Consider the following 15,451-nt stretch of genomic DNA (forward strand, 5'->3'; position numbering starts at 1 on the left):
ATCTGCAGTTACCTTAGGAGCTGCCTTGCACCCACTACCTGGTACAGTGCCTGCTTCTGTTGTTGTCTTCATATTCAGGTTTTTTTTTAGCCTTGCTGCTACAAGTTGCAAAAACAGCTCTTAAACAAATCATATATTCAGTGGCACTATTCCCATCCCAATTCAAGCAAGCTCAAAACTTTATAAGCTAGAATCACAAAGGTTTCAGTATTACAGCTATTTCCTTCCAACCACATCTTCCTTTTAATGTAGGCTTTTGAGCCAATTAAACACTTTGCTTTGTATCTAACTTTGCATCTTGCCCCTGATATTTCCCCCTGCCCATATGTGATCCTTGCCCTCTGATTTGCTTTCTTTAAGCTTCTGAACTAGTACTGTTCTTGTTCAGGGAGGTAACAATGAAGAAGTGTGAATTTTTCTTGCAGTAGATAAATAATTACTGTGATGCTTCAGAATGAAGTTTGCCTTCCTATCTGTTCCTAAATTAAATGACCATGTAAAGAAAAGAATTTAGGATTAAATACCATCTTTCATTCCTTTATATTAGACCCACTGATTTTTCTTTTGAGCGCAGTAACTGTTACAGTTGGGTAAAATTTTTATGTAGCAAGATCACACAAATTGCAATGAGGAAAATGACCAGATAGATGTTTTAGAAATATCAATTAAAATTCAATTTACTTTCATAACAAAAAATGTAACTAATACATATGTACTCACATAATCTAGTAAAAGCAGTTATAGTAGAAATAGCACAGAATTGCCAACTTTGCTTGCCGTCTATCTATAGAATATTGTGACACACTGAAGATATGAATTAAAAATGTAATCTAATACTTCAAAAGTTTTGCTTTAAAGCTACACCCCTGAGCAGTATGATACTCTGAAAGTCTTCCAAAGGCAAACTTCTGGTTATGTTTAATTTGCCAAGCTGGATTGCTGTTCATTTTCAATACTAAGAATCATGTAGAATTACAAACACCATCTTAACTGTTGAATGACTATTGGTACAGTATAAAAGCTGCATTTTATCTAAGTATTTTAGTGTAGAACTAAAAGGAATGCAAAACTTCAGATTAATTTCTAAAATAAAACAAAGTACATCACATCTGTCTGGAGCAAAAACAAATACAGACAGTCCCCGAGTTACGAACGTCCGACTTACGAACAACTTGTACTTACAAACGGAGGAAGGAGAACACCGTCCGCCGTTTTAAGTTGGATCATGACGCTGTCCGCCATTTTAAGTTGTTGCCGTTAACACTGTGTTGAGTGTGTAACTTTGTATTTGGCTTAAATTTTTCTTAGCAAGGTTCATCCTGAACTCCCCCCCCCCCCCCTTTTCCAGTCAGCACTGCCCCCAGGTGTCCCATTTAACCTGTCTCAGTGCAGGTGGACTTTAGGACCCAGGGGAGCTCAGGTCAGGACTCGCGCCCGTGGCTGCTGCTGAATCCGCAGTGTTTCTGTTCTGTTGACGGAAAATGATCATGATTGAAAATAAAGTGGAAATAATAAAGCGATCGGAAAGAAGTGAAACGCCATCAGTCATTGGAAAAGCGTTAAGCTACAGTCGGTCTACGACTGGAACAATTTTAAAGGATAAAGGATAAAGTGAGAATAATGGAGCATGTGAAAGGCCCTGCCCGATGAAAGCTACAATTATTACTAGCAATGCACTGATTTAATTATTGAAATACATACATTTCTTAACTGTTTTATATGCATAGAAAGGTAAAATATATACTGTATACTAAGACAAACGTTTGACTAACTGATGCTAAATAATACCAGATCTACCTGTTCTGACTTGCGTGCAAATCTGACTTAAAGACGGACTCAGGAACGGAACTTGTTCGTAACCTGTACTGCCTGTAGTGTTAATGGTTATGTAGTTTCAGAGCTGAAGATACAATGTTCATGGTATAGATTGTATGAGCTCAAATAGCTTAAGTAACTAACTGTAGCAAATATTTGTGTGTAATGGAATGAAAATGAGATTTTTTTTAAACACAAGATGCTGGAAATCCAAAACAACACACACAAAATGCTGGAGGAACTCAACAGATCAGGCAGCATCAATAGAAATTAATACACAGTTGACATTCCGGTCTCTCGGCCCGAAATGTCACTTGTTTATTCATTTCCATAGATGCTGCCTGACCTGCTGAGTTCCTACAGTATTTTGTGTGTGTTAATTTTTTTTAAAGCTAGGCTAAAGGTTGACGTGTGAAAAATTGAGTTAGTTTGCAAAAAAGAAATTTGTTTCTCTGAGTAAAAATTGAGGTCAGGAGGCCAAAACTCGCCTTGCACCTAGATGAATGAAATGAATCAAAGAACAAGCTACAACGAAGTGAGTAGATTATAATTTAATGATAAAGTTGTATTCATTGTCTTTAAAATGTTGTAATCCAGGCAGTGTTACCTTTCATAATGACTGTAATGTTACTTCAATATATACACTACTTTTAAATGATTTTCAAATCTGTTAGCTGTGTTTTTAAATAGGCTACGAAAGAATGGTCTTGGCCTTATTGCTAGTTGTCTTTTTTTGATTTACATTAACGCCATGTGTTTTTGGTTATATTAAACAGCATGAAACTCATCTGCTAGTAGTATCTTTTAATTACTGTGTGCAAATTTCATCTGTAATTGAAACAAAAAGCTTTTCAGCCATCTTCCCAAACCATCTTGACAAGCTGAAACGTGAATGTTATTTTCTGGTGTTGCGATTAGATTGAGGCTGAAGTCTCCAGCTGGCAGGCCTGTCTATGACTGGAGGCGCCCTGTCCCCAGTGCTTGTCATTTCCTGACATGCCTGACAGGACAAGGAGAGCCGTCCCAGACAGATTCATTAGATGGCATTTTCTACAGCTGGGCTAAAATAAGGGCTGCACTTCATCATGGTAACTACGAACTAACTCTGCAAGGCCCCTTGTTGGTTTTAACCAAAGCCATGTTGTTTTAACAATTTTGGCTTTGCAATACTTTAAAATCTATTGACATGTTTTCCATATATTCCCCTGAAGCTCACGCCTTATACACTGCATTGACATTGATTCTAAATTCAAGCTGCTGCTGTGGTTGAGTCTATTGTGATGGGGTATCGAGTATTTTATTCATTCATGAGATTGTGGAGTTTACCTTTCACCTTATTGTTGGCTGCCATTTCTTTAGTTCATGGTCTCTATGACAACTGTTTAAATTGGGATGAGTAACTGTCATCTAGGGTATTACGGAGAGAAAAGTGTTAGTGAGCATAAAGTCCCATAGATAGAGCATTTCAACATAATCCAATTTTAATTGAGCTCAGGAGACTTTGATGTGTTGCATAAGGTCAGGAAAGAGCTATTCCAGAGAGAAATTAAACCAGCCTAGCTAGGCTTCAGTACTACTGACTGTCACCATTTTAAATGAGCATTAGCATCAGCCTTAACCTTCCCCTATGGAACATCTCACTTCACTTCCAGCATTTCTCTGCCTTCTACCATATGCGAAGCTTTGGGGACTTTCATCTTTTTTTAACACCTCCTTGATTAAGTTTGAAAAGCATGAAGCTGACCTGAGATGCATAGAAAACTGTCAATTGGGTCCTTCTTTGCAAGTTAGGGTGGGAAAGTAGAGAATGGAAAAGGATTATTTTCACTTGTCAGTTAGAGTCCACTTGAATTTTTTTTCTTCAAAGGCAAACTGCTTTTAACCTATATCATTGTAACAATTAAGGCTTATTTGGTAACCAAATAACATTAAAAGCCATAGCCATTTGTTTTCTCTTTTAAAAAGGTCTTACGTTTAGAACTGAAAGGGAGCAACAATCTGTTTAAATGGCAAAGTGTGTCTTTTTAATTCTGATTGGTCTTTTGTAAAAAGGAATAGGCTTCTTTCATCTTTTTCAATACATCACTAAATCCTCTGTGGTATTCTTAGAACATTTTTCTTAACAGGAAAAAACGGAGACGAAATTCTAATATGTCCCCTCATTAACCCTTTGAGAATTTTGGTATTATTTCTGAATCATTTCTGCAAACATTTTAAGAAAAAATGTGATTGACCAAGTAGTCTACATATTTAATACCAGTCTGTTTGTAATCAGCATTAATTAAAATATTTTAACAGTGAATATGGGCATAATAGTATTACTCTCCTTGTGAATTGGAGCTTTCCATCAAAAATAACAGTGCACCTTCCTGCATACACAAGCCATTGCAAAAAAGTAACAATTCATTTTTAAAGAGAAAACATTGATCTTAATTGTAAAGATTATATTTATTTATTTATTTGAAACTCTTTAAGTCTTAATATATTCAAGTTATTTCAAAAATTATAGAAAAATACCTGTTTGATATTGTTCCCCATCTGAAATATGTTATTTATTGAACAAATGTGAACTTAAACTTACAAAACGTTCTCATATTTGCATCTTGAATTCTGTAGATAGCTTGAATTAAATAAAATGGAAGTACTTTCAAATTTTAGGTCCTTGCTTACACAGAAGGTTTACATGGAAAATGGATGTTCAGCGAAATACGAGCTGTTTTTTCACGGCGCCATCTCCTCCAGAACACAGCTTTGGAAGTCTTCATGGCCAACAGAAGTATGTACCATTAGAAATTTAGTTTTCTGATGAAAACTAATATAAATACAATCTTATAGTGCTGTTTTAAAATTGCCTGGCTTTTGAGAAATAGGTAATTTCTTTGTTGTATCAACCCTTTTAAGACTTACATTTCCTTTTTCCCTTCTGCAGCATCTGTTATGTTTAACTTCCCAGACCAAGCTACAGTGAAGAAGGCTGTATATAGTTTACCTCGTGTTGGAGTTGGCACCAGTTATGGTTTACCACAGGCCAGGTAATAAATATTACATCACTTCTCAATTTTTCATCTCAAATGTAGTATCCCTAAATGGATATTTTAGCTCAGGAGTTGATAATACATCATATAATAAATCTTTGAGTTTATGCCAATAATTATTTGCAAGACATTAACTAGTCTATTTATATTTCTAAAATTATTCTTTAATATAATCTTACAACATTATTAGAACTTGAAAAGAATAAGACACATCTACTATGATTCATATCCTGCTGTATTTACTTGAAAGGAATAATTTTGTATATTTTAACAAAAATGATAGCCTGAGCTTCATAATTCTATATATCACTTCCATGAAAGCAATGGTAGACATTACCAAATAGAAATTCATCTTTTCATATATATTTGCATATATATGCTCAACTCCATGTTTGAAATGCTGTTCAATTGAGGTCAGGGCAGTGGAATTTCTGAGGTAGAATTCAATGTGCAGCAGTTAATATATTTGTGTATTTAGGACAAACAACCAAGGTGAAACCCCATATGCTATATCACCATTGGGATCAAGCAAAAAGTTTTAGTACTCATTAAAGCAAATCTTTGATTTACACTGGTTCTTTACATTGATCTCTTATTTAGGTAGCAGTCTTCAAAATCTATAATCAGTACCTATACAGTTTATATAATATTAAATTCTCTCTTCTTTACACTATTTTACATAAGATAATAGTATGGGTTGAATGAGGTGTGGTGGCAGCAATTAAAGCTACTGGACTAGGAACCCAGAGTTCACATCACACCAAAGAATGCTATGATATTTAAATTCAGTAAAAAGTCTGGATTTAAAGCAAAACAACTACTATTTCTAACCACAAAAGTATAAATTTTGTCATAAATTTTCATGTGGTTCACTGATGTCCTCGAGGGGAGAAAATTTGCCCTTCATCAATAATCTCACCTACATGTGACTTCAGACCTGTAGCAGCGAAGATGAGTCTTAAAGGTCCACTGAAATAGCTAAGCAAACCACTTTGTTCAGAGGCAATGAGGTGTGGGAAACATATTCTTACCTTGCCAGCCATGCCATAGCCCTGAATCATGAATTAGATTTAAAATGCACAAAAGTAGTGGTATATTTGCGATGTTATCATCAAAAGCAGATATTTGACCATAAAATTGAAGATTTCTTTTCAAAATTTATATTTAGAAACAAATTTGTTTTGAACATGGATGTATATTTATTACTAGTATGCAGGCATTAGATGTTATATGTGTATTTATTATGTGTTTTAAGCATCCTTTGAGATGCATGCCCATCAGTGGTTTAGCTGCAAGACATAACATGTTTTGTTGATTTTTAAGTAATTTTGCATATGTTGTCCACTATTACAAAATGCTGGTTCTTCTTATCATTATCAACTAAGGACAATTGGGAATATTATTCATTATGCAAGATAAATGTTTTCATCTTGTTTTTACTTGGATGAAAATTCATAATTTTAATATGCCTTTAACTTGTTTTTTTTGTCTTTAAAAGCTGACTATTGTCTGCAAGTTGTTGCTTCAATAATTCAACATGGATGCCCAGTTCAAAACAAAAAAAATGCCGATCTGAATGAACTGCCCATATTTAGAATGGCTATTCTGATGAATATTCAATTAATATTCTCTAACTATTACCCTTTTACTCAAAAATTCAAAGTATTAAGAAATGGAATTCTTCAAATATATGCGGAACTCATGTTTTAAATTTTCTTTTGTTTACTGCCAGCAATGATTTTAGTATTTAACCTTGTGCTAGGACATTTTAGCAGTTGATTGGTTTAATTGAAGTGTAAGCAAAGTTTGTTTACCAAATGCACCATGCTTAAGTATTCACATGGCTATAACCTAATAGCTATTATGATTAACAAGCTGATCAAAGTAATTGTGATTCACTCTATCTCCCATAAGATGTCAATGCACCTTTGCAAATAGTTGGAATAAATTTGGATTAAACTTTAAATAATTTCTTCAAGTGTGTTTCCTTACATAAACTGGGTTAGAATTTTAAGATAAAATGCATTATTTCAAGACTAAGTAACTGCAAGACCTTCTGTTGTTTTTTATTGGTTTCAGAACATATTTCAGGTCTAATAATTAACCAAATTATAATGATGGACTTACTATTGATTAAATTGTCAAATAGTTCTGGTATCTTAATAATTACTTCAGTGTGCTTGTGCATGCAGCAGAAAAAATACTATTTAATTGGCATGATCTAGGACTTTCATTCCAAAACTAGTCTTTCCAGTTAGGTGTCAGAAAGAGCCTGCAGGTTTAATAAATATAAAAACATTAAAAATAAGAGCAAGAGGAGACCATGTACTTCCTCCAGGCTGCTTTGACTCTCAATAAGATCATGGTTAATATGATATTGACTTCAACTTCAATTCCCATCCCCACCCCATTCCAATCCTTATTCCTGTAACTTTTTAATCCTCTATAATCCAAAAAATTTAACCATCTCAGCCTTGAACATATTCAATGACTCAGTCAGTACATTTCCCTGGGATGGAGAACTCCGAAGATTCATCACTGAGGGGAGAAACGTTCCCCATTTTAAATGGACAACCCATTAATCTGAAACTGTGTCTTCTTTTTCACAATGTCCTCTCCAGGGAAAACATTCCCACAGCATCTTAACTGATATGGATGTGGTAGTTATGAATCAATAGGGTCCTGACATTTTGTACTTGTTAACAAAACCAATATTGATTTTTAAAACTTTGTGAATCACCAAGTTATTTCCAATTATTATCACTAAACCTATTTAATAATCTAGATTCAAATGAGTCATCCCAGAAATTAATGATGATAATATTATATCAATTGTGATGCTATGTCATTATGTTAATTCATTTTGAAAATAGAATTCTTTTACAGTGCTAGATAACGTGCTATATCACATTGGCTTTTAGGATGATTTCTATGAAATAATCTAGCATAAAGCTCATGAGAATGAAATTCAATCAAGATCTGAGCCTCTGATGCCAGGCAATTTTCCTTTAAATAATAAATCTTGTGAATTCTCTTGAATCTCTTAAGGCACAACTAACCTGAAGAAATCAACTATTTATCAGATAATGTAATTTCAATCCTACATAATATTACTATTCAAAAATTAATAAAGAATTCTAAAATTAATTGTCAAATATCCTCTTTAAGGCTTATGAATTAGTACACTGAACAGATTAGCAACTTTCAATACATTTCATGATTTTTTCATTGAGTTCAGTGACACTTCTTTATAATCTCATTTTCCACGACAAATTCAAATATTTGAATATAATGGGTGTACTTCAACTTCTCAGTTTAGATGTTAGCTTTGCTGTAACAGCCCTGTATTGATTTAAGAAGTAAATATATGGCAAATATTAATGCTTTTCTCTAAAAAGCTTAAGGACGTCCAGATACAAATGTGTGAAGAGAAGGAAAGACTAATTTTAGTCTCTCAATAAGGCACTGTTGCTAGTATGTAAAAGGAATGAAAGGGAAATGATAAAAAGTAATGTCAAATCTGAGCAATTATCAGATGTCTTTTTGGTACGAAAGATAAGATGACATGAAAACATTTTTGTACATATTGGTATTATAACTGTGGATAAAATCAAATATGTATAGTCAATTACAACCTTTCATTTTTTGGAATTAACAGGAGAATATCATTGGCCAGCCCTCGTCAGCTTTTTAAATCATCCAACATGACACAACGCTGGCAAAGGCGGGAAATTTCAAACTTTGAATACTTGATGTTCCTTAACACCGTAGCAGGTACATTGCAGATATTGACTCCTCTTTACATGTTTATTAATCAAGGTTTGGCTTGATAGTTTACATTTATCCACTCAGGGTCTGCTATAGAGCCATGATGGATACTGAAACAATCCCATTAATTTTTAACAGGAGGCACAGAGCCTAGCATTGTGACTATAGATTCAGTTACTGTTACTAAGGTTATTCTGTGGCCTCACTCTGCCATTTCTTTGTTGACAGCTTTGTCTAAAACTGAAGCTTTATTAGAGTCTACAAGCCATTTTCAGAGTATGTCTGGAAATAATAACAAGAAAATGAAATTTTAGTGCTTTGTCACTCAAGGCAGCAGTAGCTAGACAGTAGTTCAAGAATGGCACAACATTCTGTTCAGTATAACATCTTGAGCTGTGGCAGATTAATAGAAGGCAACATAAATATACATGAAAATAGGAGAATTTGTTTTGTATCAGAAGGTAAACCAAAGGCAGAACATGTTGTGAGTTTCCATACAATGCATGCATTTTCCACTATTTTATTTTTTGATATGTTTGTGATTGAAGTTTACACTGAATAATTATGTATAGGTTTGGTTGCAGCATGTGCTGTGCTTATTATTGCTATCTAATTAGATGTAACCTGATCTGCTTACATGGAAAAAATCATAAAAATTCTTTCCTAATGAACTGGAGATGACAGAATGTCTGTTAAGTATTGGGAAGCAGACAAGCAGAGGAATAACAACTATAAACATGTTATGCTGAAGTACATTAAATATATGTTTGATTCACAGTGTTTCATCAATGTCTTCTAGTCTACAAGTTGTTTGTCTTATTGCAGAAGTAGAATTAAAAATATTTCTTGAAATCCAAGAAGGTAAACAAATTTAAACTTAATTGAATGATAGGATCAGTTTTAATCTATATGAATATAGAAGTTTTGCATGTATACTTATACTCCTAAAACTCCAATGTTATTCTGTTAACGGTGAGAAAACAATTATGGACAGCATTTGTGGTCATTGCTCTGTGAAAGTTAAGCTTTAAGCACATACCCTGATTTAATGATGCAAATCCTGAAGATACTGTTGGTGATTCAGCATTCTTTCACTGAGAATGCTGTATCTTTTTGCAGCAAATAAGGGGAAAAGTAATTAACTAAATCCCTAACTACTATTGAACTAATATTACTGAAATAAACTCTGAACATGTTGTGCTTTATTGTATGAAGTTCAGAGGTTCAAAGATTCACTTATTATCAAAGCATGTGTCCATATACAGTTCTGAAATTTGTCTTCTCCAGATAGCCATGAAACAAAGAAAGGACATGAAAGTTGTTCAGAGAGAAACATTGCTCCCCCCGCACAAAAAAGAACAGTGTCCTGATCATCAACCCCTAAACCCTCCCTCCCACCACACAAAATGGAATAGGAACATTGACCCTCCCCAAAACACAATCCGTACCCAGACAAAAAACTAACAGAACATAACAGAGCATCAACCCTCAAACACTCCCCACCCTTTTGCACAACAAAACAGAAAAGGAACAGGCTATTGACAAGCACAGAATATAAAAATCTTAAGTCTGAAAATGTCCACAATCTATAAATGCAATAGTCTAATTCGTAAATGCAGAACCATCAAGTCTAAATGCTTTTCTAATGGTGCACTAAATATGGTCCCTGGCAAAGTCTCTATCCCTAAATATACATACTTTTTTGTATCCAAACTTCAACACCCTTGCATAAATATTTCAAAGGATGATGGATTTTAAATATGTAATTTATTATCTTTTTAAAATACTTCTGATAATTTATCCTTTTTTATATGTTCTCATTTTAGTTAATCTGTAAAATGTTTACAATATTAGGAAACAAAGGTGCTTTTACTTTCCATGTTTGCCATGTGAGATTTAATGTGATAACACCTCCTTATGATAGCTAGACACTTCTGAATTGATGCTTGACAACACAGAAGCTATTAGTTCTTTGTGGATATTATTTTATATGCAGTCGGCAACAAGTTACATTTCAGAAAAACCAAGCCTTAGAATAGCCTCTGACTAGCAGATCAATAAATAGCAGAAAAGTAATAGATGGCAATGTCAGCTCTAATTTTTGTCATACCAGCAATTTCTTTTTAGTGTTCTAAATGTATAAAGGTCATCTAAACCTATTATACAAAAGCTGTTCAATAACATTATTGCAAAATTTGTTGCCAGTCTCATTTTTTGTACTTTTGTTGCAAACTCATTGCACAGACATGCATTTCAGAACACCCATGCACTGGATTTTTGATCCAGAAACCAGCTGAAACAGAAAAAAATCTGTAAAAATTTGTACTTCTCTTCGGTTTCTGTCAGTATACAGTTATATACCAATCACCTTATATTCTAAATGGTAACTGTTGTAAAGGTAAGGAAATATTTTCCATAATCATATAAGTCTGCTGAAGGTTGCATGAAGGTATTGGTAGAGCTCTATAGATCAGTCATTTCTCAGTTTTCAGCTCAACACAGTATGAGTGCTATTTGTTCACAAAGAATGCTCAGCAAAACCAACAGGCCCATGTGGTTTGTAGCTGTGCTTCAATCTGTAGTAGACCTATAGCAAACTATTCAAGGAAATGCTCTGAAGAGAATACATTCACTAAATACAGGTACTTGTACAGTAGTTTATGATTTTTCTCCCCCTTCTGATAGATTTCAAGCAACTTTTGGTTCACTGAGCAAGTATGTGTTGCTACTGATTTTATGACACAGTTTTTAAAAAGTGTTCAACAAAAATAATGTTTTAAAATGTTTGATTTTGGTGAGCAACCATTCTTTACAGTTTTCTAAGGTTTTTTCTCTTCCTTGCTAGGACGGACATACAATGATTTAAACCAGTACCCAGTGTTTCCTTGGGTTATTACGAACTATGAGTCTGAAGAGCTGGACTTGACCCTACCAGGCAACTTCCGGGACCTTTCAAAGGTATCTTTCAACAGTGCTTGTCCTGAAACTAGGCTTCTTTAGCATTTCTCCGTAGGGTAGAAAGGGATTCTATATTTCTGCCTCAAATTACCCAAGGCATAAGGATTTCATTAAGTTGATCCTAAACTCTAAAGCTCTTGTGAATGTTTTTCATGACTAATTTCAAAATAACACTGGCAAATATGGGTAGAATTGCTTTAAATAAAACATAAGCAATCAGTCCATTTTGACTGGATGAGGGAAACTTACTCTGGTTATTTTAATTTTGCTGATACCATTGAGCACATTTGTGCCAGAAATATTATATCCTTTGTTTGTATTAATTCAAAAGCCAACTTTTAGAGGCCTTTTCTAAATAAGCATGGCAGCTTATGAATAGAACTATGTTAAATGTGTCTTGATTTTGCACTATTATAAAATCTGAAGCCATCAAAATTTTTGCTCAATTGGGGCACCCTTACTTAAGATGAATAAACTGCATGCTTCAAGAGATGTCAGTAACCCAATTTGCACATGTTACTCTGTAGGCTAGCAGCAGAAATTACTTTGGTGAGCTGACCAATGTGGAGAAATTCTCTCCATGCACTGTAGTTGAGTTTATTAAGGAGGGTTGACAACATAATGAGAGACTAGCAGAAATGGAGAGGTACTGTATATAGGGAAACCATTGATGCAGGTGGGAAGTAGGCAAGATTTCAGTGGTGCATGGCTTGATCCCTGAAGCAGTCAAAAAGGGATAGAGAGTGCATAGTGTAATAGCTGAGCCCGGGACTAAGTGACATGATCAGAACAGGGATCAGCAGGAAGCTGTGATTAAGCTCTGCTCATCAGGTAGCTGGCATTTTAAGTTGAATAAAACTCAGCGGATTGCTGTATTAAATATATAGATAATGTCACTTTAAATCACACCATGATGTAATTCCTGAACTAGTTGCAAACTAGTTACATGCTATAATCTCAGCTTTTTGATCCAATTTCTGCCATTTGCATGCAAAAGATGTAGCATGTTTTGATGATATCACCATATGATCAAAATTAGATAGGAAAATGACACTGGCATTAGAATGAGTTGTGTCATGAAGTTTCCCATTCAATTTCCTGATCCAATTTCCCATCCAATTTTGTGCTGTTAAAGCCTGAAAACAGGCACAAATAGATTTTTCTAATCCACTTCCTGAACATTGGGCTTTCAGCATTTGACTAATAAAATTAATAATGATAGATGGTGGCTGTATCAATATGAAATTTGCTTAACATAAGTGAATCAGCAACTGTATAATTTTCATGTCCAGGCATAAAGGCATTGATTGGCAAAAATCAATAGCATATGTGGTGGAATGGAATCAATATTACCTATTTGTAGAGTGTTATAGCTCCATATTTTTCTGCACATCATTTGCAGAGGTTTGTAATGTGGAATACAAAAGACACCATCTTGGTGATCGTGATAGCACATGTGTAGCAAATGTCTACCTATGGTATCTAGATTATACAAACCATGATGTGCATGGTGGGCAAATACTCAGTGGGGTATCACGCACGTGCAATTGAAACCTTAGCCTACCATTCTTATCTTTTACCAGCATAGTGATTTTTGATCACTTACAACTTCTCATAAGAAATTGGCTGAACACAGGTTAAGGACCAGGAAGGATTACCACCATAACTGTCCACCTCAATCACTAATCCTAAACTATTGTGATCAACTAATTACATGGTAATTGCTAGTTGATTTCAACTGACTTTTGCCATAGAAGGTAGAACAGTACAACGCAGGAACAGATCTTTCAACCCATAGGGACAGTGCCAATTAATTTTGACTAATCTTATCTGCTTGTCCATATATCTTAATGTAGATTAAGATTATACATGTGCCTTTCTAAATGCCTTGTAAACATTGCTATCACATGAGCCTCCACCATTTCACTGGCAGCGTGTTTCAGACACCTACAACTTACCATGTGAAAGAAAAAACAAGCCTTTGTAAATATTATTTAAACTTTCCCCTATCACCTTAAAGTTTTACACCTGAGAATATGATATTTCCATCCTGGAAAAAATTACTTAGATTGTCTATTCTGTCTATGCCTCTCATAATTTTGTATACTTCTATCAGGTCAACTCTTAGCCTCTGACACTCCAGAGAAAATAATCTAAGTTTGTCCAACCTTTCTATATAACTAATATCCTCTAACCCAGGCAACATCCTGATGAACTTGTTCTGCACCCATGTAAAAACCTGCATGTGCTTCCTGTAGCACAGTGATCAGAGCTATACACAGTATGCCAAATCTGGCTTTACCAAAGTTTTAGACATCTGCAATGTAACTTCCTGACATTTCAATGCCACAATCATTGAAGACTAATATACCATATTCCTTCTTTGTCACACTGTCTACTTGTGTTGCCATTTTCAGGAGGCTATAGATTTGCACTCCAAGGTGCCTCTGTACGTTAATGTTCCAATGTATCCTGACATTTACTCTATATATTCTTCCTACATTTGGCCCCCCAAAGTGCACCTCACACTTATCCTGGGTAAATTTTATCTGCCATTTCTTGACCACGTTTCCATTTGGTCAATATCCTGCTAAGTCATTGATAACCTTTCTTACTATTCAGAATCCACCATGTTTAGCAAACTTACTCATCAACACCAATATCTTCATCTAAAACAGAAGTCCCAGTATTAATTCATAAAGAATATCACTGGTCATAAACCTCTAAACAGAAGAACACACCTCCAGCATTACCCTTTGTTTTCCATGGCTAACCGAATTTTGAAAACAGTCTGCTAAATCTCCATGGCCTTAATCCTCTGGACCAGTCTACCATGAGGGACTTTGTTTGAAGCTTTACTAAAACCCATGTATACAGCATCCACTGCCTTCCCCTTGTCAGTCACCTTTGTCATCACAAAAAGTTCAAAGAATTTTGTAAGACATGATCTTTGCCACACAAAGTCATGTACTTGGTAAGAATCTTTTTTAATAATTTCCCTACTATCAATGTAAGGCTCACTACCCTTTAATGTCCAGGGTCCAGGTTTATCACTATTATTGTTTTTAAACAGCAGAACTAAATTGGCTGTTCTCTCGTCCTCTGGGCCTCACCTGTGGGGAGACGGAGATCCCTATCAAGGCCCAGCATTCTCCCCTCTTGCCTCTGTCAATCTGTCAATAATGGGACAGATTCCATCAAGCCCTTAATGTTTTTCAGATTCCATTCACCTTAATGTTTTTCAAGAGGTCAAGCACCTCCTCATTCTTTATATCAATTTGCCTTAGAATATCAACATAGTCCTCCTTGATCTCAGTCTCCTCTTTGTGTTTCTGATTGGTGTGCATCAATGTGAAGCACTTGTTTAGTACCTCAACCATTTCCTCTGGCTCCAGGCATAAATTCATATCTTTATCCTTAAATTGTCCTATCCTCTTCCTATTTACCCTCTTGTTTGTAATGATTGTGTACAATACCTTGAGATTCTTCTCCATCCTACTCACCAGGGACACTTCATAGCCTATTTTATCTCTTCTGATTCCCTGTTTAAGTTTTCACCTACTTTTTCACAGTTTCCTAAACCTTACATAGAATATAGAACAGCAAAGGCTTTTCAGCCCATGATAGTTGCTAAATTAAACTAAATCTCTTCAATCTGTATATGATCCATGATCTCTAATTTTCTGCATATTCACGTGCCTAAGGGTCTCTTAAGTGCCACTATTGTATCTGTTTCCACCACTCCCGCTAGCACTGTATCAGAGGCACCTATCACTCTCATCAGCCTTATATCAGCCACAGAGAAATCACTGAAGAAAATTCTTGAGTTAGGATTTATGTACATTTGGAAAGGCAGGGACAGATTAGGGATAGTC

The 15,451-nt window shown here is 34.9% G+C and overlaps 1 protein-coding gene across 4 annotated transcripts in view; it reads left to right on the forward strand.

Moving 5' to 3' along the window:
• Positions 1-15,451, forward strand: part of nbeaa (neurobeachin a) — a 772,475-nt gene that overhangs the window by 628,875 nt on the left and 128,149 nt on the right. For all 4 annotated transcript variants that reach the window (XM_073043888.1, XM_073043887.1, XM_073043884.1 and 1 more), the window contains 4 exons: positions 4,474-4,591; positions 4,745-4,847; positions 8,509-8,624; positions 11,464-11,576. In XM_073043888.1, coding sequence (XP_072899989.1) covers positions 4,474-4,591; positions 4,745-4,847; positions 8,509-8,624; positions 11,464-11,576 — 450 coding nt within the window. The remainder of the gene's footprint in view (positions 1-4,473; positions 4,592-4,744; positions 4,848-8,508; positions 8,625-11,463; positions 11,577-15,451) is intronic.

This window comes from Hemitrygon akajei, chromosome 4 (assembly GCF_048418815.1).
Source record: "Hemitrygon akajei chromosome 4, sHemAka1.3, whole genome shotgun sequence".
Lineage (NCBI taxonomy): Eukaryota > Metazoa > Chordata > Chondrichthyes > Myliobatiformes > Dasyatidae > Hemitrygon > Hemitrygon akajei.